Genomic DNA, 24541 nt, shown 5'->3' with positions numbered 1-24541 from the left:
AAATATTTCTGATTTCAGCCCTTCCCCCTGCCCTGTGCCGTGGCTGAGCCTGGGTTTTCCAGAGACACCTGCAACTCCCGGGCACTGCCCGGCCCTGGCTGTGAGGAGCTGGAAATCAAAGCCCACGGTGTGTTGTGCTGTAATTTATGCCAGGAAGCAGATTTAAATTATGCAAATTGCTGTCTGCACTGGATCTGCCATCTGGAAAAAGTTCTGCGTGCAAAAATCTGTCGGGGCAAGGCGAGGGACGAGGGATCATTGGGAAGGGAGGAGAACTGATGGAATAAAAACAAGCTGCTGCTGGAAAATTGATTCCCGTGCTCCAGCCCAGTGGCAAAGCTGCTGTTCCACAGGAGCCAGATCAACATAGTAGGGATAAAATAATTGTTTAAAGCTGCTTTGCAGCTGGAAGAATTCCATGTTATCCAGGAGAGATAAAATGCAGGTTAGGCAGGGAAGGAGGAGCCCAAGGGAAGGGTGGCACTTCCAGAGCTGGAGGTGGGCAGGGGTCAGCGATGAAAGGGAGGAGCTGACAGAGGAGACGTGGCCTGGAAATTTTGGGGCACAGGATAATCCTGGAGCCATCCGATGTGGAATATTCCTGTAATAAATGGGAATTGGAGAGGTTGAAGGATGCAGGATTTGCTGCCTCTCTAGTGATGGATGTCAGGGAGAGGCTCTTCCCTGACAGGGTGCCGGGCACTGCCCAGGCTCCCCAGGGAATGGGCACGGCCCCGAGGCTGCCGGAGCTCCAGGAGCATTGGGAAGGTGCTGCCAGGGATGCCCAGGGTGGGATTTGGGGTGTCTGTGCAGGGCGAGGGGCTGGACTGGGTGATCCTTGGGGCTCAGGAGATCCCAGGATTCTTTATGATCTGTCAGAGCAGACTTGTGTGACTCCTCCTCTCCCAGAGCCAGAGCTTCTGTGGCAGGAGGAATGGACACCTTGGAGTTGCATCACCTCCTGGGGTGAGTTTTCTGGGCAATCCCTCCCTTTATGAGCAGGAATTGCCTTCCCTTGTGTCCCCAGGATGTCCCCAGGTAAAACTCTGCAGAGCCCTCTCCAGAAATCAGCGCTGGTGGGGTCAAGGACTTGTGGAACTCCTTGGAAAGGCAGAGATTGCTTCTTGACACCCTCACAAATAGAAAGCCTCTTGGCTTTCCAGTGCCCACCCAGCCCTTTCTGCACCCCTCGGTTCGGGGCAGCAGCGGCGCCGTGTCCCCGTCAGCAGAGCAGTGATTACAGAAAGCTCAGCCAGACCTTGTCCTCCACTCCTGCAGAGGATCCTGAGCACGGTGACGGGGCTGTGGAGAGGCCCCTCGCTGCCTGCACTCCCGTTAACTCCACAGGCACGGCGCTAATTTGGAAAAACAACAGTCGGAGGCTGCCGGGGATGCTCCGTAAAAACCCTGCCAGCGCCTGCTGCAGTGCAGACGGGAAACAAATGGTTCCCATTTAAACTTGGCACGCTGTAACCCCGCTGAGCTGACTTCCCAGGATAAACTGCTGCCGTGGAATTGTATTCCCCCAAGCAGCACGAGGCCCTGTTTAAAAAGCACCACACGACCTCGAGTGTTCCTAATTATTTGTGTGATGGAGGGAGAAACACTTCAGGGCTGGTTTATTTTTGCTCACCATCCTCATCGCTATGCTGGGAGTGCTTTGCCTCTTTCCAGTGAGCTGTTCTGGTCGATGGGATATTGGGAAGGAATTCTTCCCAGCGAGGGTGGGGAGGGGCTGGGATGGAATTCCCAGAGCAGCTGTGGCTGCCCCTGGATCCCTGGAAGTGTCCCAGGCCAGGCTGGACATTGGGGCTTGCAGCAGCTTGGGACAGTGGGAGATGTTCTGGGTGGAATTGGATGGGCCTTAGGACCCCTTCCAACCCAAAAAATCCCGGGATTCTCCAGCAGGAGAGCTTGGCTCTCAGGAGTTCCTTGGATTGGCATGGCACAGCTTTGCAGTCCTGGTGCCTTGGAGATTTTTCTTGGCTTCGTCTGTCCATAGAAATGGATTTTCCAACAGGGAAGTGCTCACTGAACCAAGGACCCACTTGGTTTTTCTGGGCTTAATCCCTAAATTTAGGGCTGGTGTTTTGTGGGGGTTTTAATGCTTTACCTGGGGTGGGGAACCATGTGCTTCAAATTCCCCCATCCCACAGCTCTATGGCCCACCGGAGAGCCTGGCACAGGGATGGAAGGGATGGAATTCCTCCCCATGGCAGGAACACGCCCAGAGCACCCAGCAGCCAAAGCATCTCTGCACCACTTGCAGCACTGAGCGCTGCCCGGCTCGCAGACATCACAGAGCATCACCCCCAACCTCTCCTTCCCACGGCCAAAGCTGAATTCCCTGGAAAGCCTTTCCTGTGGGAGCTGTGATGTGACCTTTACCAGCTCCAGCAGTCCCTGACAGCGGGAGCAGGAGAACACCCAGCACCAACATTTGTATTTCTTTAAGCCTGAGCTCCACACTGTGACAGGTCCCTCCCGTGAATGCTGCAGCTGCCAGAGGTCCAAGCCCAGCGTTAAAGCGGCATCTCCAACAGAACATTTCCAGAACATTTCCTTCCAGCTCCCCCTCACCCCTCCACACACACAGAATCCATAGGGATGCGACTCCTCGTGCCCGTTTGACCTTTTCTGAAGCTTTTCAGTGGATAAAGTTCGCTCCCGTGGCCTCGGCGCAGCTCGGCAGTGGTTGTGTGTTGTTTCAGTGGTGTTCCTGACATTCCTGTAGCATCAAACCTGGCAAAAATGAGGTGCTTCACTCCCAGGCTCGGCCATGAAAGTTCTTTGGTGTCACAGTGAACTTTGAAAATGAAAAGGTGTTCTAAAAGCAGCTGGGAAAGAAGAGATTTAATCAGCGAGACTCTGCCGCCGGGGAGCCCAAGGGCTCTGCCTTGCTTTTGGATGACAGGAAAGTTCAAAGCCCTGGTGAATGGAGTTTCTGTCCTTTCTGCCCCTTGGATGGAGGGAGGATCCAGGCATTCCAAAGGAAGGGTTTTGCTGTTGCTCTTTCTGACGCTTGAATTCAGTTTTGGTCTTGGAAACCCAAAGCAGAGGCTCCTTCACGGCAGAGACTGCAGGAGAGCAGTGAGGGAAGGGGGATTCTCGTCACATCTGGGGGCCCTTTGGCTCTGAATAATTATGCAGCATTTTGGTTTCGTTTGGAGACAGGTCCTGGAAGGGCAACAAAGCTGGGGAAGGGTCTGGAGAGTAAATCCTGGGAGGAGCAGCTGGGGAAGGGGCTCAGCCTGGAGAAAAGGAGCTCAGGGGGGCCCTTGTGGCTCTGCACAAGTCCCTGACAGGAGGGGGCAGCCGGGGGGGTCGGGCTCTGCTCCCAGGGAACAGGGACAGGAGGAGAGGGAACGGCCTCAGGCTGGGCCAGGGGAGGCTCAGGGTGGACATCAGCAGGAATTTCCCCATGGAAAGGGAGGTCAGGCCTTGGCAGGAGCTGCCCAGGGAGGTTTGGAGTCAAAGGAACACCTGGAGGTGGCACTCAGGGCTCTGGGCTGGGGACAAGGCAGGGATCAGTCACAGGTTGGACTCGACGGTCCCGGAGGTCTCTCCCAACCTCAGTGATCCTGGGATTCTATTCTGTGGCTATAAAAGATGGATATGGAGCTCCAGAGCAAGGCTGAGCCATTATTTTTTATTGGACCTAAGTGAGGGCCAGCCTTGCTGATCCTACCCTTGAAGCTGATGCAGTTCCACCCCCCTGCCGTGGCCAGCGCCTCCTTTCATTATCCCAGGTTGTGTTTGTGAACGCTGGGATTTGATTTGGTTTTTTGTCTGATCTTGTGATGTCTGGGAGTTGAGACCTTTAATTTCCTGTCCTGGTGGATGTGCCTTGGCAACGCTCCCAGGGATGTGTCTGCAGGAAACCAGGACTGAGAAAAGGCCCCTTCCCTCTGGAAAGATGCACCAAAAACCAGGCAGGGCAGAATGAGCAACCCAGCCAAGCCAGTATCACTTAATGCAGTTCATTGTGAGCTGACCCCATCCGACTGAGTTAACTGAGGATGCTGCAAGTCCTGGGGTCACCTGCACATTTCCCAGCAAGGAAATTCGGTGGAGCAGGACCAGCTGCTGCAGAAAACCAGGATTTTGGCTCTGTGATTGAAGAATCCAACTTCCCTGGGAAGGCTCAGCTGGGATTATTTGCTCTTAGGCCCTCAGCTGAGCAGCAGCAAGAGCAGTTTTCTCTCTCAGGAACTCATTAAAAAACTTGAAATAAGTTTATTTTGGTCAGAATGGGGACTCCCACAGAGCCAGGAGGGTTTTAATCATCATTTTATTATTATTTTATCCATATTTACATAAATGAGTGGCCCTGTGGCAGGTTTCACTCAGAGAGTATTCCAGAAAAATAAGAGTTGAGGCTGGGAGCTGTGTGGCTGCCTGGGTAGAAAAGCTGGGAGGAATCAAAGCTTTTCCAGCTTTTCAGGATGGAGCAGCCACTGAAATCAGAAGGAAGAAAAACTGGATGAGGTATGGAACGAGTTCTCCTGGCAGCTCCTGTGAGCTGAGGGGCAGGATTAGGGAGAGCTGGAGATTTTAGTCTGATTCACTCCTCCTGCCTCTCGTTCTTCAGAGCAGCGACTGCAAATTCCAAACCAAAGTGCTCCAGAGACAATTCCATTTTCACTGCCCCTTAAACATGGGGATATTTCTTTACTAGCTGAACACTAACGAGGCTGATGGGAATGTGGGGGGTTTGTGGTTGAGCTCAGGGAGATTAATTAATGGGATCTCCATTAGTGCCATGCCTGGGGTGATCTCTGGAAATAAAGCCCCACCAACCTATTTTTTTCCAAAGTGCTGTTGAAAAATATCCAGGAGTTTATCTGGAATTCAGAAATCCAGCTCTGCCCCAACATCCCTGCACTGGAGCCACAATTCCATGGATTTTCCATAGAAGTAGCCCCAGCAATGCTTATCCAGGAGTTGTCTGGGGAGCAAACTCGCAGTGTCAGAACAAGACCAATCCCCCTCTGTGTTTTCCCTAACAAAAGGGAAGAACACTAAATAATTAACGTCAACAAATGAAAACTAATTTGCCAGTTTTTAATTTTCCCCCCATTGAGCGATCCCTGTTAATGAATAATTTACCAGGCAGAGATGAATATGAAATGAAAGGATTTCTCTGGGGTCTGCTGTGTTCTCTGAACATCTGAGCTGACTGTTTGGATATCCAGATATATATATATTTTTTTAAAGGGTAAAAAATAACCCCAGAGAAAACAGCATTCAGCAGCAACCAGGCAGGAATAAAAAGAGCTGCAGCCTCCAGAGGCTTTCCCATTTCCTTCTAGACCCGACATCATTTGTCTGAGGCTGGTTTTGAATTATTCATACCAAGTGTAGCTCTTTGCTTTCCCAGACTGAATGTGACCAGGTTCCATCTCAGGCTTTCCCGTGCTGCTTCTTCTGTTTGCATTTCGGGTTTTCCTGGGACGCCTTTTGATGCCTCAGGAGGCCACCTAAAACCAGAGACTAGACAGAAGTAAAGGGAGGTATTTATTTGAAAGGCCTTCAAAGGTACCCCTGGGGAGCCAGAGGCCACTGCAGAGAGGGACCCCAAGATGGACAACAGGTCACGAGTTCCTCACCCTTTTATAGGTTTGGTTCATTTGCATAGCAGGGTTAATTCTCCAATTAAAGCTTCAGTTTTGCCCTCAGCTTACTCCCCCTTTAGAGGCTTTTGGTTTATACTTTTTGGGCCTAGAACAGTCTGGGTGTCCTTGGAGAGCAGGACCAGAGAGGCTTTGTTATGTCTGCCCAGCATGAGAGAGCAGAAATTAACAGGCTACAAGAAACTTCAGAGTTACACACCAGGCAGTAAAGAATTTGAAAAATATAAAAGTTAAAACCCAAGGCATCACCTTTATCCCAAGGCTCTGCTGGGTGCTGGGGGATTCTGTCATCAAACACTCAGAACCTGCCCGTGCCCGGTGCCCAGCGCTTCCCACAGCACATGAGGCAGCTGTGGGAATGAGAATGGGATAACTGAGGAGCCGGGAAACCTTGGGAATGGTGCCGTGGCTCTGCTTTGACTTTGGAGTGCCACCTCCAAGGGAAAAGTGTTTGTTTTTTTAGCTCTGTTGATTTTAAGGGTCTTGTGCATCCCAGTGCCTGTGTCAGATTAACAGGAGCATCCCAGTCTGGGGAAGTGTCCGGGAAGTATCCCTGTCCTTGGCAGGGGATGGAATGAGATGGGATTTAAGGTCCTTCCCACCAAACCAGTCTGGAATTCCATGGCATGACACTGCCCCCAGTGTCCATGGGATGTGGAGATGCTGCTCACGTTGGAGGCTGGTGGGGCATGGAACACCAAGGAGGCCTTGGAGGACACACTGAAGTTCATCCCAATCCTGGATGTGTTTTCCCAGTCCTGGATCTATTTTCCCAATCCTGGATCTATTTTCCCAATCCTATTTAACACAACTAAACCCAAGCAGGTTTTGAGTGGCAGCTGAAGCAGGAGCCATCCCGATGTTTGTGAGGAGCCATCCCGGTGTTTGTGAGGAGCCATCCCGGTGTTTGTGAGGAGCCATCCTGATGTTTGTTTGTGAGGAGCCATCCCGATGTTTGCCTGTGAGGAGCCATCCCGGTGTTTGTCTGTGAGGAGCCATCCCGATGTTTGTCTGTGAGGAGCCATCCCGGTGTTTGTCTGTGAGGAGCCATCCCGGTGTTTGTTTGTGAGGAGCCATCCCGGTGTTTGTCTGTGAGGAGCCATCCCGGTGTTTGTCTGTGAGGAGCCATCCCGGTGTTTGTCTGTGAGGAGCCATCCCGGTGTTTGTTTGTGAGGAGCCATCCCGGTGTTTGTCTGTGAGGAGCCATCCCGGTGTTTGTCTGTGAGGAGCCATCCCGGTGTTTGTTTGTGAGGAGCCATCCCGGTGTTTGTTTGTGAGGAGCCATCCCGGTGTTTGTGAGGAGCCATCCCGATGCTTATTTATGAGGAGCCATCCCGGTGTTTGTTTGTGAGGAGCCATCCCGATGTTTGTTTGTGAGGAGCCATCCCGATGTTTGTGAGGAGCCATCCCGGTGTTTGTGAGGAGCCATCCTGATGTTTGTTTGTGAGGAGCCATCCCGATGTTTGCCTGTGAGGAGCCATCCCGGTGTTTGTCTATGAGGAGCCATCCCGGTGTTTGTCTGTGAGGAGCCATCCCGGTGTTTGTCTGTGAGGAGCCATCCCGATGTTTGTCTGTGAGGAGCCATCCCGATGTTTGTCTGTGAGGAGCCATCCCGGTGTTTGTGAGGAGCCATCCCGGTGTTTGTGAGGAGCCATCCCGATGCTTATTTATGAGGAGCCATCCCGGTGTTTGTTTGTGAGGAGCCATCCCGATGTTTGTCTGTGAGGAGCCATCCCGGTGTTTGTCTGTGAGGAGCCATCCCGATGTTTGTGAGGAGCCATCCCGATGTTTGTGAGGAGCCATCCCGGTGTTTGTTTGTGAGGAGCCATCCCGATGTTTGTGAGGAGCCATCCCGGTGTTTCCCTGCTCCAGGTGGAAGCAGCACTGCCCACATGGGATGCGGTTGCCAAGCAACGCCCGCGATTAAAAACCTCTTCGGAGCCATCGCAGCGTCTGGGAGAGGAGATTTCACTCCTCGGGAGCTCCGGAGCCTCCTCCTCTCCATCTGTGCTCGCTTCACCTGCAAAGCTTGGCAGGGATTTTTCTCTCTCCGGTGCTCTGATTTGTGCACGTGCCCAGATTCCCGGGATCACTGAGGCTGGAAAAGCCCTCCAGGATCACCGAATCCCACCAGTGACCGATCCCCACCTTGGCACTGAGGGACACATGCAGGAATTTGGCTTGAAAGGAGCTTAAAGCCCATCCAGTTCCACGGGCAGGGACACCTCCCACTGTCCCAGGCTGTTCCAAGCCCCAATGTCCAGCCTGGCCTGGTGCTGTGGCCGAGGATAAACCCATGTGGAAAGGCCAGGCCAGGCTGGGCCCATCCTCCCTGGCAGCCCAGTCCACACATTCCCATCCTCACCCATCACCTGGAGCTGATGGATGCCTCTGCCTCCCCTCCCTGGCGCAGGAATGCCCGTCCTGCCCAGGGATGGGCAATCCCAGGAGTGTTGGAGGATCCTGGCATTAAACCCTGGAGGTTTATCCGAGGAAAGGCCCTTGCTGTGACGTTGGGGACAGAGCAGTGTGGCAGATACTCCCATACCCTTTCCCAAAAGCAATTCCTTTGCTTATATTCCAAACCCACAGTGCTTGGCCTAAACGGGGCTTCGAAGAGTGTAGAAAATAATAGAGAAATCATATTTCCTCATTGACAGGGAGGTTATTTTTTACAGGAACTTTCTGATTCCCAAACTAGTTCATCCCTCTTTTGTGAAAATTACAGACGGTCCCCCGTGCTGGAAAGCTGAAAATTGGATTAATGGATTTCCTCTCAGTTTTCAAACACTCCTCTGTTGTTGTCACTAGAACTAACAGGCTCAGGAGCTATAACAGGAGCTTCCTGCTTTTTCTGGGGAAAACCCCTCCCCTGGGAATTCAGAAATGGATCTGTCATGTGAGATTTCCCCTCCCTTCCATGCTGGAATTCACCCTGCCTGCGTTACCATCTCCTCGTGTTCCTCTCCAAAGTAATCCAGACTCCAGAGTGTCGTGCAATTAAAGCAATAAAAAACGAGGAAATACAAAATTAACAAAGCCCAGGATGCTGGGTACCCTCAGGCTGAAAAATAATTAACAGATAAACGGAACGAGCGGGAAGAAGACACTTTGGGTTGCTCTGAGTGTGCTCCTCAAGCTTTCCTGGCTTTTTTCCCCTCAGTGTCTCCGTGTCTGGAGCTGCCCAATCCCTGTCTGTGTCTGTATCCCACTGGATGAGGGAAGAGAAAAGCTCAGGAAGTTTTCCACTGTGTTTGTGTTATATCCGGGCCCAGAGAGGTGCTGTAACTCATCCTGGATTCCGGCAGCAGCACGGAGCCCTTCCAGTTTAATTCCCTGGAGCTGCAGCTGGGTCGCTGTGGGCAGGATGTGGAGCTGGGGGTGGCCCAGCACCATCCTGGCTGTCCCTGTGCCCGCAGTACCCCTGCAGCACCCAACCCCTTTTCCACGGGCACAGCAGCACGGGCAGCTCCATCCATCCCGTGGCGAGGAGCACCAGCCAGTGTTCCACGGTTAATGATGCCCAGCTGCAATTAGGATCGATTTCCTGTCTCCTCCTCTTCCCAGTGATGCAAACTTTGCCGTGCCCCTTCCAGAGCTGCCTCTTGTCCCTTTTATCCCGGCTTTCAGAGGTGCTGCCCAGTGATGTTTCATTCGGAATGGTCAAAAATGTCACAGCCGATTTTGGCTTTTGCTTTTTTGTTCTCTGCTCAGCCCTCATCCCGGGGCTCATGGAAAATGATGCTCTGATATTTCCTTCCAAGCTCGTGCTGGATTATCAATAAAATATTGGTTTCTCTGTCATTATTTCGGATTTCTAAGTTTAAAATCTCATAGGTGGCACTTGGTGGATTGTTTTGTTTCAGGGTTGACTCAAAACTTGCTTTGTTTGGAGGTTGAGAGGGGATCTCCAATGTCATCCAAGGGCTTTCCCATAAAAATAATGAATTTTTTTCTCTCTCTCCTTGCAGGAAGAGCTCAGGAGGCTTCAGCACACCCTGGAACAGGTCAATGGTGGCAAAGGCTCGCTCCAAAGGTAAATGTGCCTTTCCCAAAGTGTCTCGCCCATGATAAAGTGAAATGGGTTTTTTAAGGACTGAAACCTTTGCTGAGGGATCCTCTTTGTCCCGGACAATATTCCCAGTTTTGCCTGTCTCCCATAAACGATTCCCAGCTGTAGTTACAGGAGGGTGATTTCTGACAGTGATGTCATTGAGTGCCCAGTGAAGTCTCAAAATCACTCCACAGGTTGGGGTCTGATGTCCCGAATTTCCCTGCCACAAGCTGCCATGCAACCCCTGCTGCTGCTCCCGTCCCAGGCAGTGCTCCCAGGTGCTGGATTTGGATATTCCAGCATTTTCACTTTGTTTTCTCCAAGCGATCAGTTCCCAGCAGCAGATCCCCAGCCATCATTTATTACAAAGAATTCATTCTTCACCCCCCACGTGGCTTTTGCTGCTGTACCTCATTTGCTGCCAGCATTCCCATTGTTCCTTTCCGTTTCCCTCTCCAGCTTTCCCAGCGTGGTGCAGGGATGGAAGTTAATTCAGCAGGAATATCTGTTCGATTCACCAGTGGGGTTTTATTTTATTTACAGCAGCTCCTTCGCTGGCCGTGCCTGTCCCTACAGCCACGGCAGCTGGGAGGTTAAAACAGGGATTCAGGCAGCTTCTCACTGGAAAACTGGATCCAAATTCCCATTTTTTGATGGATGCTGGACACAGTGGTCCAGACAACTTCCTCCAAAGACAGCAACACCTTCTGATCAGCAGCTCTTGTTTGTTCTTGTCCCGATTCCGGAATTAATTCCCAGGACTGCAGGAATGTCAGGCTGGGACATGACAAACTCATTTCCTTTCCTCTCCCGTAGCCACCAGCTCACCATGGATGAAGAAAATAATATCCAGGAATATCCTCTCAACCTCCAGCCCCTGGAATCCAAAGTGAAAATGTGAGTAAGGAAAAGTGCTGGCTCTGCCTTGGAATGCAGCTGAGGGTGCCCAATTCCTGAGCTGCAGGATCCACGCTGGATCCATCCCGGATTTCTGTGTAACTGGATGAAAGAGCTTCAGTTAGCAAATTGATTGAGTTCTCTGTGTTTAAGCACGTGGAGCTGAGAAAATGGGGATTGTTCAGCCTGGAAAAGGAGAAGGCTCCAGGGTCATCGAATTGTGGCCTTGCAGGGCCTAAAGGGGCTCCAGGAGAGCTGGAGAGGGACTGGGGACAAGGCATAGAGGGACAGGACACAGGGAATGGCTTCCCAGTGCCAGAGGGCAGGGATGGATGGGAGACTGGGCAGGAATTGTTCCCTGGGAGGGTGGGGAGGGGCTGGGATGGAATTCCCAGAGCAGCTGGGGCTGCCCCTGGATCCCTGGCAGTGTCCCAGGCCAGGCTGGACATTGGGGCTGGGAGCAGCCTGGGACAGTGGGAGGTGTCCCTGCCATGGCAGGGGTGGCACTGGATGGGCTTTAAGTTCCCTTCCCTTCCCTTCCCTTCCCTTCCCTTCCCTTCCCTTCCCTTCCCTTCCCTTCCCTTCCCTTCCCGGGATGAACATTCCCTTTGAACCAAGTTTCCAATGGTAAACATCAGTTTTGCACCAGTTTTGGCATCTCCTGTGTGCAACTAAAGGAATATTTGGGAATCTGTTGGATTTCCTGTGTGTGCAGAGAAGCCAGGGAAGGGAAGGGCAGCCCAGAGCCTTTTCCCTGGTGCTTTTCCCACCCAGCATCAGTTTCCCAGGGACCCCGTGGATGGAGCAGCCCTGGGGGTGCAGGGGCTGGAGACGGGAGCAGAATTCCTGCTCTGGGGGTGCAGCCCAGCCCCGCGGCACGGGAAAAGCGGGATTTCCTCGGGAAGCCGGGCAGCTGCCGGCACTCAGCAAGGCACACGCTGACACCTGGCTGCACCGACGGGAAGGGAGCGGTGCGCATCCCGGGGCGCCGGGAATCAGCTCCCGAACTTCCAAATGCCACAGAATCACGGAATCATGGAGCGGTTCGGGTTGGAAGGGACCTTTAGAGACCTTTCAGTGCAGCCCTGAGCAGGGATAGCCTCAATTAGGGCAGCTTGGCAGCCTGGTTTTGAGTGGTTTTAGGGATGGGGCGTCTTCCACCTCGCCACCCTCACAGAAAAAAATCCTTCCTCCTATCCTAAGTCGAGCCTCTTTTGGAGTTCCAGAATAATTTTAATTTTTGCTGTACATTACACGACGTGGAGTTCCCCCTAGGGTCAGTTATTCTAAAAGTCTTGACTTGGGATAATTAAAACTTCCCCACGTATTTATCAGAGTCCAGGATTCCTTTTGCAGCCTCTCCCATCGTGGATCCTCCAGCCCTGGAGCAGGAATTGCCTCCATCCAGCAAGCACTCCCTCACTTCCAGGCCATTAAAATATTAATGCATATTAAAATATTAAAAGGACACGAAGTTTCCGATTAAAACCCAGGGTCTTTTCAGCTTTTAGTCACGCAAAGAAAAGCCAGATGAAAGAATCCATTTTCGGGGAGCTTGCTAGCAGGGTAATTACGACTGAAGCTCAGTCTATTCTGCAGCTTTAAAATAGAAATACATGTAAATATAAATCTGTGAATATAAATATATAAATGTAAATCTGTAAATACTGCTCGTCCCAGTGAATAAACCCTCAATAGCTTAAAAATCCTACAAGGAACTCTTCCTACAGAGAAGCTGTGGATGCTGGAGTTGTTCCAGGCCAGGCTGGATGGGGGTTGGAGTAACCTGGGATAGGGGAATGTCCCTGCCCATGGCAGGGGGTGGAACAAGATGATATTTTCCAACCTAAACCATTCTGGGATTCCATAACTCCACAACACTGATCTGGCTCTCAAATTCCAATTGTGTGTGAATGATAATCTGGAACGTGCTATGAATATAAAGCATCGAGGGTTGTGAATTCCTTTAAATGCACAGATGTGTGTTTTTATTTTGATTGCAGGGTGTCAAATCGGTCTCAAACCACAATCACTTCTGTCGGTTTTGGGATAGGTTTGGACTCTGAGTAAGGTGTTTCAGTGGAGCTGTCCCTGCCCATGGAAGCAGATGATCGTCCAAGTCCTCTCCAACCCAAACCATTCTGGGATTCCATAATTCCATGACCCTGCTCTGGCTCTTCCCTTCCAGCTGCACCTGGTCTTAATCCGAAGTGTGCTATAAGTACACAACACTGAAGGTTCTGAAGTCCTTTAAATGCACCAATGTGTATTTTTATTTTGATTGCAAGGTGCCGAATCGTTCTCAAACCAAAATCACTTCCGTCTGTTTTGGGATTGGGTTGGACTCTGAGTAACGTGGAAGGAGTTTGGAACCAGATGATCTTTAAGGTCCTTTTCAACTCAAACCGCTCCAGGATTCCCTGACCCTCTTTAACAAACCGCCCCAGATTACCCCAGTAGTGCCTTACACAAACCCTACAGAGGTGCTTCCGTGTGCTCCCTATGCAGAGAGGAAACCTGAAACGGGACCCCCCCAACCCCGGTGCTTTCAGTCAGGGGTCTGGACTGAAATCTTTTGTTCCCTCAGCATCCAGCGAGCATGGCGTGAGCACCTGCGGCGCCAGGACCTGTCCCCACCCCCGGAGCGGCGGGACAAGCGCAGCCCGTCCCCAGTGTCCCCAGCGTCCTCCACGTCGCCGGCCTCGGGCAAGATGAGCAGGTCCGTCAGCATGAACACCTTCTCCGACAGCAGCACCCCCGTGAGTCCGGCTGGAATCCCTCCCTTTTTCCTTTCCTGGCTGCCTTTCTGGGATTTGGGACAAGTGCAAGCTCAGTTGTGGGTTCAATAGGTTGATAACGGGTTAAAAAGGGATTTTTAGGTGTCTCAAATGACCTTCAGGCAGTAGTGCCTCTTGTCGCCTCACCAGGATGTGCCACTGTGGGTATCAGACCTGGATTTCAGCAGATTTTGGAGGTGTTCTTGCTGGAAAAAGGTGCTTCCAGGTGGTCTTGTGTTCTCCTGTGTGTTTAGAATATTGTGTTCCCAAACACCCCCAAATTGTGGTGCTTTTCCAGCAAAGAAAGGTGGTTCCTTGGTTGGTTTTTTGGTTTTATTTTGTTGGGAGGGTTGTTGGTTGATTTTTATATTTGCTGGAAGCTGATTTAGGGGTTCAAAATTAAATTTGATTTTGGAATAAATATTCCACCGTGACCAGTGGCTGGAGGCTGCATTTGTCTTTTTAAAGTGACCCCAAACAAACCCCTAATGCAGATGCCATTTTTGGAACACAGACAATGCTGTGACTGCCTCTGAATTGGGATTATTAGGTCAATAAGCAAATACAGAGCCCGGAAACGTTGTTTTCAACTTTGTCACAGAAGACGAGATTTGAGGGAATTACAGACCAGAGTGCATGGAATAACTCAGGAATTCCAGGAGCAGGAACTGCGGTGCTGCCTGGTGCAGGAGGTGTCTCCCTGCTCCTGAGGAGGGAACAGGTTGGTTGGGTCCTCACTGTCAGTGGCTGTTGCCACTCACAGGACAGCATTTGGTGGCTTCTGAATCCCTACAAAAATTCGGGAGTCATTGTTAGTGGTGTTCTCCGGGCTGGATTAATTTAATTCTGCCTTGACTTGCAAAGTTGGAGCGATTTTCATCATGTGAAGCCCAGGGTACTGATCCAACAGAGCTTTTCCATGCTAAAAACTCTGATCTTGGAGTTCTGGGAATAATTAGACTCTTTTCCAGTGTTGATCCAGGCCCAAAGGGAAGCTGTTCCCAGCAGGTTTATTGTGGGATGCGATGCCTGACAGAATTTAATAAAATATCCCTGAGGGCAGTGGTTTGTTTTTAGTTGGGAGCTGGAGAGCAGGAGGATAAAGTGGGCTGGAATATCGGGTTGGACACTGAAGTTTCACGGATTAAAGGGGTTTGGTGCCTTTAACGAGAGGAATCAATGGGATGGAAATGTTTATCTGCCACTGGAATCAACTTCCACCAGAGGTCCCTCGTGCCCTGCGCAGGGACACTCCCGGGTGCTCCAGAGCTTTCCAGCACTAATCTCGGTTGGAAAATGACAATTTTGGAGTGTTTGGGAGTTCAGTAAGGGCAGCTGGGAGTTCTATGTTTGTGGGAAAACGAAGCTTGGATACTGGGGTCGGGATTTAATTTGTGTTAATGCAGCGCCCACTCATCCCACTTCGGCGTGCAAAGGAAAAGGGGGAATATTTCCTTACACTTCCTGGTGCTTAGCCTGTTAATAACCCTCGGGAAAACAGGGAATTTTTCTGGTGGCTGAGACATAAAACAGGCGCAAAATAAAGCAGGGCACAAAACAAAGCGCTGGAAGTCCCCTGTCAGAGGCAGAGAAGGAATAAAAAAGTGTTAAACAATCGGAAATTCACACTCAGAGAGGATGAAGTGAACCCCAAAGTATTTCATGAGTTGATAAAATCCAGAAATTCTCTGGTCAGTGTTTTGAAGGTAAATTTGGGAAGATCTGTGAACATTCACACAGAGGTTTCATCTCTTTTTGCAATAAATTGATTTTCCCTGAGAAAGGGAGGCCAAACTGTCTGAGCTGCACCGATTGGAGTCTCCTGATTTCACCCAGAATTCCCATGTTAGGAACATCCCACCTGACACGAAAATAGGTCCCCTTTTCTTGCCACTTGGCTTTCTTTGTCCAGTCCTAGAGAGACTCTCCCAACTCTGTTCTAAGACACGAATTTGTGCTCAGTTGCTGTTCCCAAGGCTCCTGGATGTTTCCTACCCTCCAAATCCAAGAACCTCCAAGCAGATCAGCTTATCAGGGTATGGATCCTGCTGTCCCTTTACCAGCAGATAAATCATCCCTGACATGGGGAGAGAGCGATGGCTCCACCTCCGAGTGCTTGTGGGATGGAAGCGGGGTTCCCCTGCGCCTCCCCCTGGAGAGGACTGACAGAACGGGCAGGATGTCGGAGCTGGAGGGATGAGATTGGAAATGGAGAATTCTTGTTGGGCTGCTGCTCTGTAGCACAGAAAGGTTTGTGGGTGTGGAGTACAAAGTGGTTTTAACTGTTGGAGAAGATCTGTTATCCATCACTGATCAGAGGATGGCGTGAGGAGCTCTCAGGCTGTAGCTGTGCTGTAGTCACTTGCTTTCATTTTCCTTTTGCACGTTAATTTCTGCTAAAGAAAAAAATTAGAAGACAGACAAATAATAGATTTGAACTGATGCTCTTCCTTGTAAATGTTTCCAATTTTGTTACTGTGTAGAAAGGTGCCAAAACCTTCCTTCCTGGATGGGTTTCTGCTTTTTTCCTCCAGAATCCCAGAGTGGTCCAGGTTGGGAGGGACCTCAAAGGTCACCCAGTCCCACCCCTGCCATGGGCAGGACACCTTCCACTGTCCCAGGCTGCTCCAACCCAACCTGGCCTTCAACACTTCCAGGGATCCAGGGGCAGCCACAGCTTCTCTGGGAATTCCATCCCAGCCCCTCTCCACCCCCACACACAGGAATTCCTTCTCAATATCCCATCTAAATTCCAACTCCTTCAGTTTGAAGCCATTCCCTTGTCCGGTCACTCCAGTTCCCAACGAAGAGTCTCTCTTTGTCTCCCTCATTGCCCCACTCAGATCCTGGAAGGTGCTCTGGGCTCTCCACATAAATTTCCTCTCTCCAGGCTGGACAGCCCCAACTTTCCCATCCAGTCTCCACAGGTGAGGTGCTCCAGTCTCCTTATCAACTTCGTGGCCCGTCCTGGACTCGCTCCAACAGTTCCGTGTCCTTCTTACGTTGGGAACACCAGAACGGGGTGCAGCGTTCCAGGCGGGGCCTCGGGCAGCATTCAGTGTCCGGGAGGATGCGCTGTCCCAGCTCCCACCCCGCTGGGCTGCCCGGGAGAGGAGCGGGAGCGCCCCGGGATGCGGTGGCGGCGCTCGGCCGTTCAGCACCGCGGGCAGCGGCGGGGCCGGGGCCGCTCAGCACCGCGGACAGAGGCGCGGTCCTCTCGCTCCTCGGCCGGGACTGGGGGCTCGCTGCCCTTTGATGAGGATCTTTCCCTAACCTTGTCACTCCCGATCTCCCACCCTGGCAAAGCACCTCTTTTCCTCTCCTAAAAATCATTGCGATGCTCATGAGAATGGCACGAACCGAATCCGTAAAATTCCCAGTTTTTGCTGGAGCCAAATCGCTCCAACAGGGGACTTTCTACCAAGAAATGCTCTTTTTAGAGGTGTAACCACACAAAACCTGCTTTTCCAAACGGGAATGGCTCTTTTCCCACCCTTTCTCCGTTTGTTGATGCCACAGAAATATCCAGTGGGGAAAAGAGCCAGGACTGAACTCCTCTGCTCCTAAACCTCCGTTTGTTTATCATTCCTGCCCTGTGTGGTGCCTTCACAGCTGGGGCTTTTCCCAGTGATTTATGAAGGTTTGGTTCTAAAACCTTAATTCTCTCTGCAGCCTTTGGGTGTTCCTAGGTCTCCCACCCGCAGGAGAATCCTGTTTTTCCACTGTTGTCTGTGACATTCCCAGGGGTGTTTTGCACCTGCAGGGGCGATGGGAAGCTGAGGGGCAGGGAATATCAACGTATGGGAGGCAGTGAAATCCTAACGATCAGCGGGGCATTAATACGGGGAACATTCCCTCTTTCCTGCGAGCCTGGATTCCCAAATCAGCAGCCGAGAGGGAGCCATCTGATAAATATTTACAGTGTGATTTCTATAGAATGTAAAAATGCAAATCTTGCCCTTGAGCAGCGGGGATGGAAACATAATTAAAGATGAGGGAGACAAATCCAGCGCTGAGATGAAAAGGCCCTAATTAGAAATAAAATATTTGATGGTTTGGGGAGAAACATTAACGCTGATGTGGCTGTCAGACAACACTTGGAATGAAGGGAACATGGGAAAAAATGTTGTTTTCAACCCCTCCCATTGGCTTTGGATAATCTCAGCTCTAAACGTGAGCAGGGATTCACAGCACTGTGGCCCAACATGGAATTTATCTCTTAAAGGGATTTTTATGGAGAAATATTTGTGAACATAATCATCCGGAATGATTATCCAAGTTTAACTCTCTTGCAAATATTATCCCATGGGATTTTAACTGCTGGGATACAAAAGGACCCTCTTGAGCCTTTCTGCTGGTGGGAGCAGAACACCAATAATTCCTTCTTTTTTATGTTGTGTGTATTGAAGGTTGAGTATTGATGGGACCACTGATGTCGATTTGAGTCGTTGTGGTTTAGCAGCAGCAAAATCAATCCAGGAATGATCTTGGTTGACGATAAAATGCCTGATAATACATTTCTGCTGGTGTGTCAGTGGGAATATTTGGCTGCTTGAGACACTCGAGAACAGTTTTGTTGAGCTCTGGGGTGGGTTTAGCTCTGTGAAGGTTCAGAAGGAGATGGCCCTGGTGGGTACCAATGAGAGGTCTCAAAAATAGGTTTATTTTAAGTCCCACTTCAGGAAATTTGGCTAAATCCTTCATAACCCCTTTCTAAGCTAATTTGATCTCCAATATCTCATTTATTCCCACAGCATCACCTTCCTTTTGCAAAGCCAGGCTCCAAAATGAAAATCAGATCAATGGAGGATTTAATGCTTAATTAAGCAGGGGGTGCAGAGCAGATTTGCACCATCACAGAAAGTTCTTGGGGGGTTTCTCTCCAGCCCTGTGACAACACACTGAAAATCCAGAATTTTCTTTGTCCAAGGAACTGCCAGAGGACAGGGATAGGTGGGATTTTGGGAGGAATTGTTCCCTGGGAGGGTGGGCAGGCCCTGGCACAGGGTGCCCAGAGCAGCTGGGGCTGCCCCTGGATCCCTGGCAGTGCCCAAGGCCAGGCTGGACTTTGGGGCTGGGAGCAGCCTGGGACAGTGGGAGGTGTCTCTGGATGTGACAGGGGGTGGAATGGGATGATCTTTGAGGTGCCTTCCAACCCAGACATTCCATGATTCTCCACCCTGTGTCCAGTGAGCTTTGCTGATGGCATTTGCAATCTTTGGGAATGATGACAATGACCTGATCTCTTTAGGCTGGAAAAGATCCCATTTTTAATCCAAAACTCCAAGACCTTTTATTGTCACCCTTCCCCAGCACTGCTGATGACAGAGATCCAAGAGGTGAATCCAGAGTCAAATACTGGAGCAGTGCAGGAAATGGGAGTGGGTTTGGAATGGGAAGAGTGGGAATGGTGGTGTGCCCCCAACACGGAATTATTTGAGACTGGGAGATTTCCAACCACAGGTTTCCCACAAGGAATTATCTTCACTGGCTGGAATGAATTATATTTTGGTGTGACCAAAAAAGAGGGGAAAATGCACGAAATTTAACTAATGGATGATAAAGTCATGATTGGACCAGGAGGAATTCGATGTATAAAATATATTTAATAGAAACTTCCTGGGATGGAGGGAAAATCCGATGGAAATTGCCCCATCCTGAGCCATTAAATTATTTTAGTGGCTCTATCACCAAAGAAATGTGGCAGCAGCAGCACTTTAATGGGGTCTATTACAGAACAGTGGATCTTCCCGAATATATCCAGATTATCTCCTCCCAAAGGGCAGAGTATTGATTCCTGCTCGTAAAAGGAATTTTCAGAGTAAACACACCGGAAAAGTGCATTTTGGTGGGAATAAATATGATTTGGGCTATTTCACCGCTCGGAATTTAAGCAAATAATAATAATAATAATTCTGGTTTGTGGGAGATTCTGACTCTATTTCAGTCACTCCGTTTTTGGAGGCAATTTTCCACCTGTGAAATGACTTCTTAGGATCAGATAAAGTTCATTAGGAAGACGTAAATGACATTTTAGGGGGGGAAAATGTGCTGTACACTTCTGCCAATGGGATGCATTTAAGGAAAAAGCTGTGTTTTCTTAGGGAATTTCTGCAGTGGAGTGAAAACTTCACAGTGGGGGTAAAAAAAGCCATTTAACTTCAGCAAAGATCCCAAAGCGAGCAGCACAGAAGCGCCCTGGTGGTGGTGGTTCATGTCCCACCTGCTCTGCCCATCCGGGAGCTGAGTCCCACCACAGGTGATGCTTTTGGGAGGAAGGTCGGGCAGCTTTGCTCCTCAAGAACATCTCCTTAAATCCCATGTAACAGAGATTCCCACATTGGAGTTATTCTGGTCCTCAACAAAACCTGATTAAATCCTGTGTTAATGGAGATTCCAATGTTGGAGTTATTCAGGTCTTCAGATTTTCTCCAAACCCCGTCTCTCACACCAATAATTTTTGGCAAAGCCACCCTTTTGCAAAGGTCTTTAGGAGATCCAAATCCAGCAGTGAACTTTGGGGTTTATTCCAGATTATTCATTGCTTCCATGATTTGTTTGATTGCATCACTTGGTTTTCCTTTTTTTAAAACTTCTGAGCTCTTTCTCCCTTTCATCTGAAATATCAGCCTCTATGAACCCCCAAACTCCTCCAAATTCCCCCAAATTCCCCCAAATTCCTTTGTTCTACCCATGTGACAGTGAATTCTGAAGGGGTTTCCCATTTCTCAGGCTCTTCTCTCCAGTAAGATTTTGTTACCAGCACCAGGATCACCTCACACCCCAGTTGTGTCCTTGTCCCTCGGACTGTGCTTTAAACTCCCCTTCGCTGGCGACTTCTGAAATTCTGACCTTATTTTGCCCTTCTTTGCCCACACTGAATTCAATATTTCTCCTCCCGTTGGACAGGGCAGGGAAATGCTGGGAGCTGAGCAGTTCGCACCTGGGAACACCAGAGCCAGAGGTGAACTCTGGAATATTCCTGTGGTTTATTACATTTGACATTTTCCTGCCCTTCTGATAACACCTTCCCCACATCGTGTGTGCACCAGTCCTTCATTATTTGAAAATTTGGGAGCTTTTGTTTTCCCAACTAAACCCTTGTTTCCGGTTCCTAATTAAGGCACTGCTTTAATTGCATTAACTGCTCTCGTTCCGAGCCTGAGCGTGGCCGTGGAGCTCGGAAAACGCCGCTCCCATCGCGTCAGCGGCCACGCTTTGGCTTTTCCAAGGCATTTAAAATTCCATTGCTGTTCCAATAAACCTCAGCCAGTGGATTATTTTTCATGGACAGACAGTCCATCCTTCTCCTGGGGGTTTTACGGACAGAGTGTATAAAATGATAACGCAATGAATGGGCCACCTGCCATCCTCTATCAGCTGCTTAAATCAGCTGCTCCAGACAGGAATTCAATGCAGGAGAAGCTGTTCCAAATGGATTTTTCAGGTACAAGGCATAACAAGGAATTTCAGGAGTATTCTTGATCCATTGGCACCGAGATAGCTTTAAAGGCATTTATGGGCCTTCAATAAAGATGCTTTCAAACCATCTTCAGAATAATAAAATCACTTCGGTGCTCTGAAGAGCTCAGAAGAAAATCAAATTATTGTTAGATTTGATTATGGCAATGTCCAGAAATCCCAGATATTGGATAAAATCCACTGAGAAGCAAAAGGAGAATCTCATTTAGGGAGGGAAAGGAAGAGAAGGTTTTGCATGCAGGAATAGAATATTCCCCTGTAATTTTATTTTTATGTAAATTATGTAAATTAGATGAAGATGTCATAATATTTCCCGTGCTGAATTCGTGGTATTTATGAACACTGCAGTGCTGTTTCCCCCTCTCCTGGAAAAACCTGCTGCGCTTCCCAGAATGCTGGGGATTTATTTTGTCTCCTGTGTTTAATTATGCAAAATTGGGATGCAAACTTAAATATGAAATCTTGAAGCCAAATTTCAGGGACAGATTTCCTACCTCGAAGGAAATGGAAAGGGACCATGGAGCTGCTGTGGGGAATTCAGTATTTTTTGGGATGTACAGCAATTAAAACAGACTGCCCAGGGAAGTGGTGGATTCCTGGATTCACCATCCCTGGAAGTGTTCCAAAAATGTGTGGATGTGGCGCTTGAGGACGTTATTTAGTGGTGAATGTGGGTTGATGGTTGGACTTGGTCTTGGAGGTCTTTTCCAACCTTAAGGACTCTGTGATTCCATGAAATGAGGCCTTGGTGTCTCTTCCCAAACTGGGAATGCTGCTGTGGCTTCCTGCCCACTCGGGGCCCATTTTGATGTTTCTCTTCCTGACAGTCAAATATTTCCTGGATTTTCTTCCAAAATAATTCTAAATTTGTTTTGTGGGGTGGAGTTTCATGGGTGGCTGTAGGGCAGGGCTGGACATTTGTCTGTTCCTTCCCATTTCTGGGAAATAAAACCCCCAAACCTTTGATTGAGCCCTGAATCTCCTCTAGGGCATCAGCGAGGCTCAGAGGAGCTTGGAATTTGCACATACAAATCCCAGTCTGGCTTTTCCATGTCCCAATTCCCATTCCCTGCCTTTAATCCTCACACACTTCTTTGTTAGGCCCATCTGCAGCAACTCCTTCATTCCCTTCTGATGGAACAGATCCTTATCCCAGAAGAAAGGGAACTGGACACCTTTGTGCACGGATTGTGACCTTTCCCTAAGGATTCGTGCTCCCTCTTGGAGAAATCTTTGGGAAGGCACTGATTCCCTGCAAATCTGAGCCTGACTCATCACATCATCAGAAAGCCCCAAACCCAACTCGATGCGTAAAAACATCCCAGAGTTCTTAACTCGCTCTCCAGGAGGAGTTTAATGAGCCAGAAAATTAAGAATATTCACATTTTTTTCCAGCAAGGAGATATTTTAATTCCAAACATTCCTACTTAATTTCCCTCGGAGCATAAGCTCAGACTTTCTGTGGCAATGTCCTTTCAGCTGTCCTTGTCTTTGGGATTTATTTTTTCCATGCTCTTACTTTAAACCCAGCTCTTTGACACACAAAAAAGTATTATTTCATTTATTAGGGGCCGTGCCCACCATGAGATAATCACGGAGAAGGAATGAGAGGCTGTCACTGACTCCTCTCTCCATGAGAAAGGAATGTCAGAGCTCCTGGCTCTCAATGGATGCCTTTTCCAGCAGCACTGAAGGGCTTTATTTGGATTCTTCCAGCACCACTGTGCTTTGTTCCCAGCCTTGGCCACACAGTGGAACTTTGTGTGCCGGAAGGGCTGATGCCAGCGGTGGAAAAGGTCCTAAAAACTCATGGAATTTCTTTTGGGATACATGAGCCTCAGTAAATAAGGTTTTATTACAGCATCAGGAGCAGAAAGAGAGGCATGGTTGGAGAAGGGTCTTGCTTAGAGTGTGACAGAACAAATCAGGTCGGGACAGGTTTAATTCAGGTGAATCGGGGTTTAATCCCAAACTCTCAAAGTTTGGCTCTTCCAAGAGGGATTTTTATTAAAATATTCAAGTCAAAGTTTAGCCTTGTGCAAGCCTAAACTCCAATTAAATTAAAATTTTTTGAAGTTGAATTAAAATTCAATTTTAGCATCACCTGCTGTTCTTTTTTCCACTTGACTAGGACTAAACAGGAACTTGAGTGTAGGGTTTTTATAATTGGTGGTTTTCCCTGGGAAAGGTTTGTTTTAGTGTCTCCTCCAGTCACAGAGCAGCCCAACCAGTGGGAATGAGCTGTGTTTGTAACTCCAGCGCTGGTTTGGCTGCAGGGCTGGATATTCTGGATTGACCCATGTCAGAAACTTGGATGTCTAAAAGTGAACCCTCAGTGCATCAGATCTTCTGCTCCTCCTGTGTTTTCCTAGAATTCCAGGATGGTTTGGGTGGGAAGGGACCTTAAATCCCATCCCATCCCAAGGGCAGGGACATCTTCCACTATCCCAGGCTGCTCCAAGCCTCATCCAGCCCGGCCTGGGACACTCCCAGGGATGGGGAAGTTGTCCCAGTGTGTTGTTTATTTCCTTGGTTAAATCAGTGCCAGAGATAAATTTAATTCCTGTGGAATTTCACTTAAAACACAGAAATTGCCCCAGTTTTTGGGAATTCACCGTGATGTAAATGATGGGGAAATGTAGCTGTATCCTACTATAAACATTTCCATGTGTGAAGTAACTTACAATTGCATGATCCAGGTGTTTTCCTGCTCCACAAAACCTGGATGGACACGTGCAAAACACAAATATCCAGCATCCATCTGCATCCCAACTCCTGCATCCCTTGGCAGAGGGGTGCTGTGGGATCAGTCCCTGAACGAGCCTCTCCCTGCCCCCACAAGCTGGGGATTTATCCGAGCAGCCTGACCTTCCCCAGGGACTGATAACTCAACTTCCTCCCCTTCAGCATCTCAATTAAATGTTGGGAAAGCCTTGCTTGGCCATTAGGATGAAAAATCCAGGATTGGAAATGATTACTTATTAAATATTTCCTGGGCACTCCTGAAAAAAAAGCTGGATTTTTAAATTTAGCTGGTTTGGGAGCTCAGCAGCTGGAGAAGGAGCCGTGAACCTCTCCTGATCACAGCCAAGACGCCTGGAAAAATGTTTCCACAGTGACAGTAAAATCTTAATAACCTGTCAAAGGCGCTGCTCAGGAGAGGTTTGGGATGAGAAATTGCTCCAAGATTTCCAGCTGAACAATGCTGGGTTCATTGTACATCCATCAAAACCCAAAGTGAAAGTTAATTTACCTCAAGTCTTGCTGCTGAGCAAAGCCAGGGCCTACTTTTTAATTTTCCGGGAGAAAATTGGGCATTTCAGCTGTGGCTTTCCGAGAGCCAACGTTTGTGAGGAGAAAAATCCCAGTGGGGAAAGACTGGGAGTGATCAAATACTTGGAGGTGCTGTTAAATCTCAGATAATTGTTACCTCAACACAAAAACTGGAGAAAAATTAAATAAATTACAACAGGGCCCCAAAGTGCCTAATTAACCTGACAGATTAATTACACCCCCAGGGAAATTTGGACAATAGGATCAGGAAAAACTGGCCTGGTTTTGGACAATCTGATCAGGGGAAATTGAAATCTCCTGGTTCAGGAGAGCCTGGACACCCAAATTGTTCAGGATTCCGGGCGGCCTTCAAACAATCAGACAAATAGGAGCTGCTCCCAAGGAATTTTCTCCCAAAAAAATGA

At 49.2% G+C, this 24541-nt stretch overlaps 1 protein-coding gene across 1 annotated transcript in view; it reads left to right on the top strand.

The window, feature by feature from the left end:
* The window catches only part of LOC116448925 (IQCJ-SCHIP1 readthrough transcript protein), an 86872-nt gene that overhangs the window by 6096 nt on the left and 56235 nt on the right, over window positions 1-24541 (top strand). Inside the window, exons 2-4 of the mRNA XM_032119985.1 lie at window positions 9605-9669; window positions 10504-10584; window positions 13172-13343. Of these exons, the coding sequence (XP_031975876.1) occupies window positions 9605-9669; window positions 10504-10584; window positions 13172-13343 (318 nt within the window). The remainder of the gene's footprint in view (window positions 1-9604; window positions 9670-10503; window positions 10585-13171; window positions 13344-24541) is intronic.

The sequence above is a fragment of the Corvus moneduloides genome, chromosome 10 (assembly GCF_009650955.1).
Source record: "Corvus moneduloides isolate bCorMon1 chromosome 10, bCorMon1.pri, whole genome shotgun sequence".
Taxonomy (NCBI): domain Eukaryota; kingdom Metazoa; phylum Chordata; class Aves; order Passeriformes; family Corvidae; genus Corvus; species Corvus moneduloides.
The sequence above is the reverse complement of the archived record's forward strand: the minus strand, read 5'-3'. Positions and strand labels throughout refer to the sequence as shown.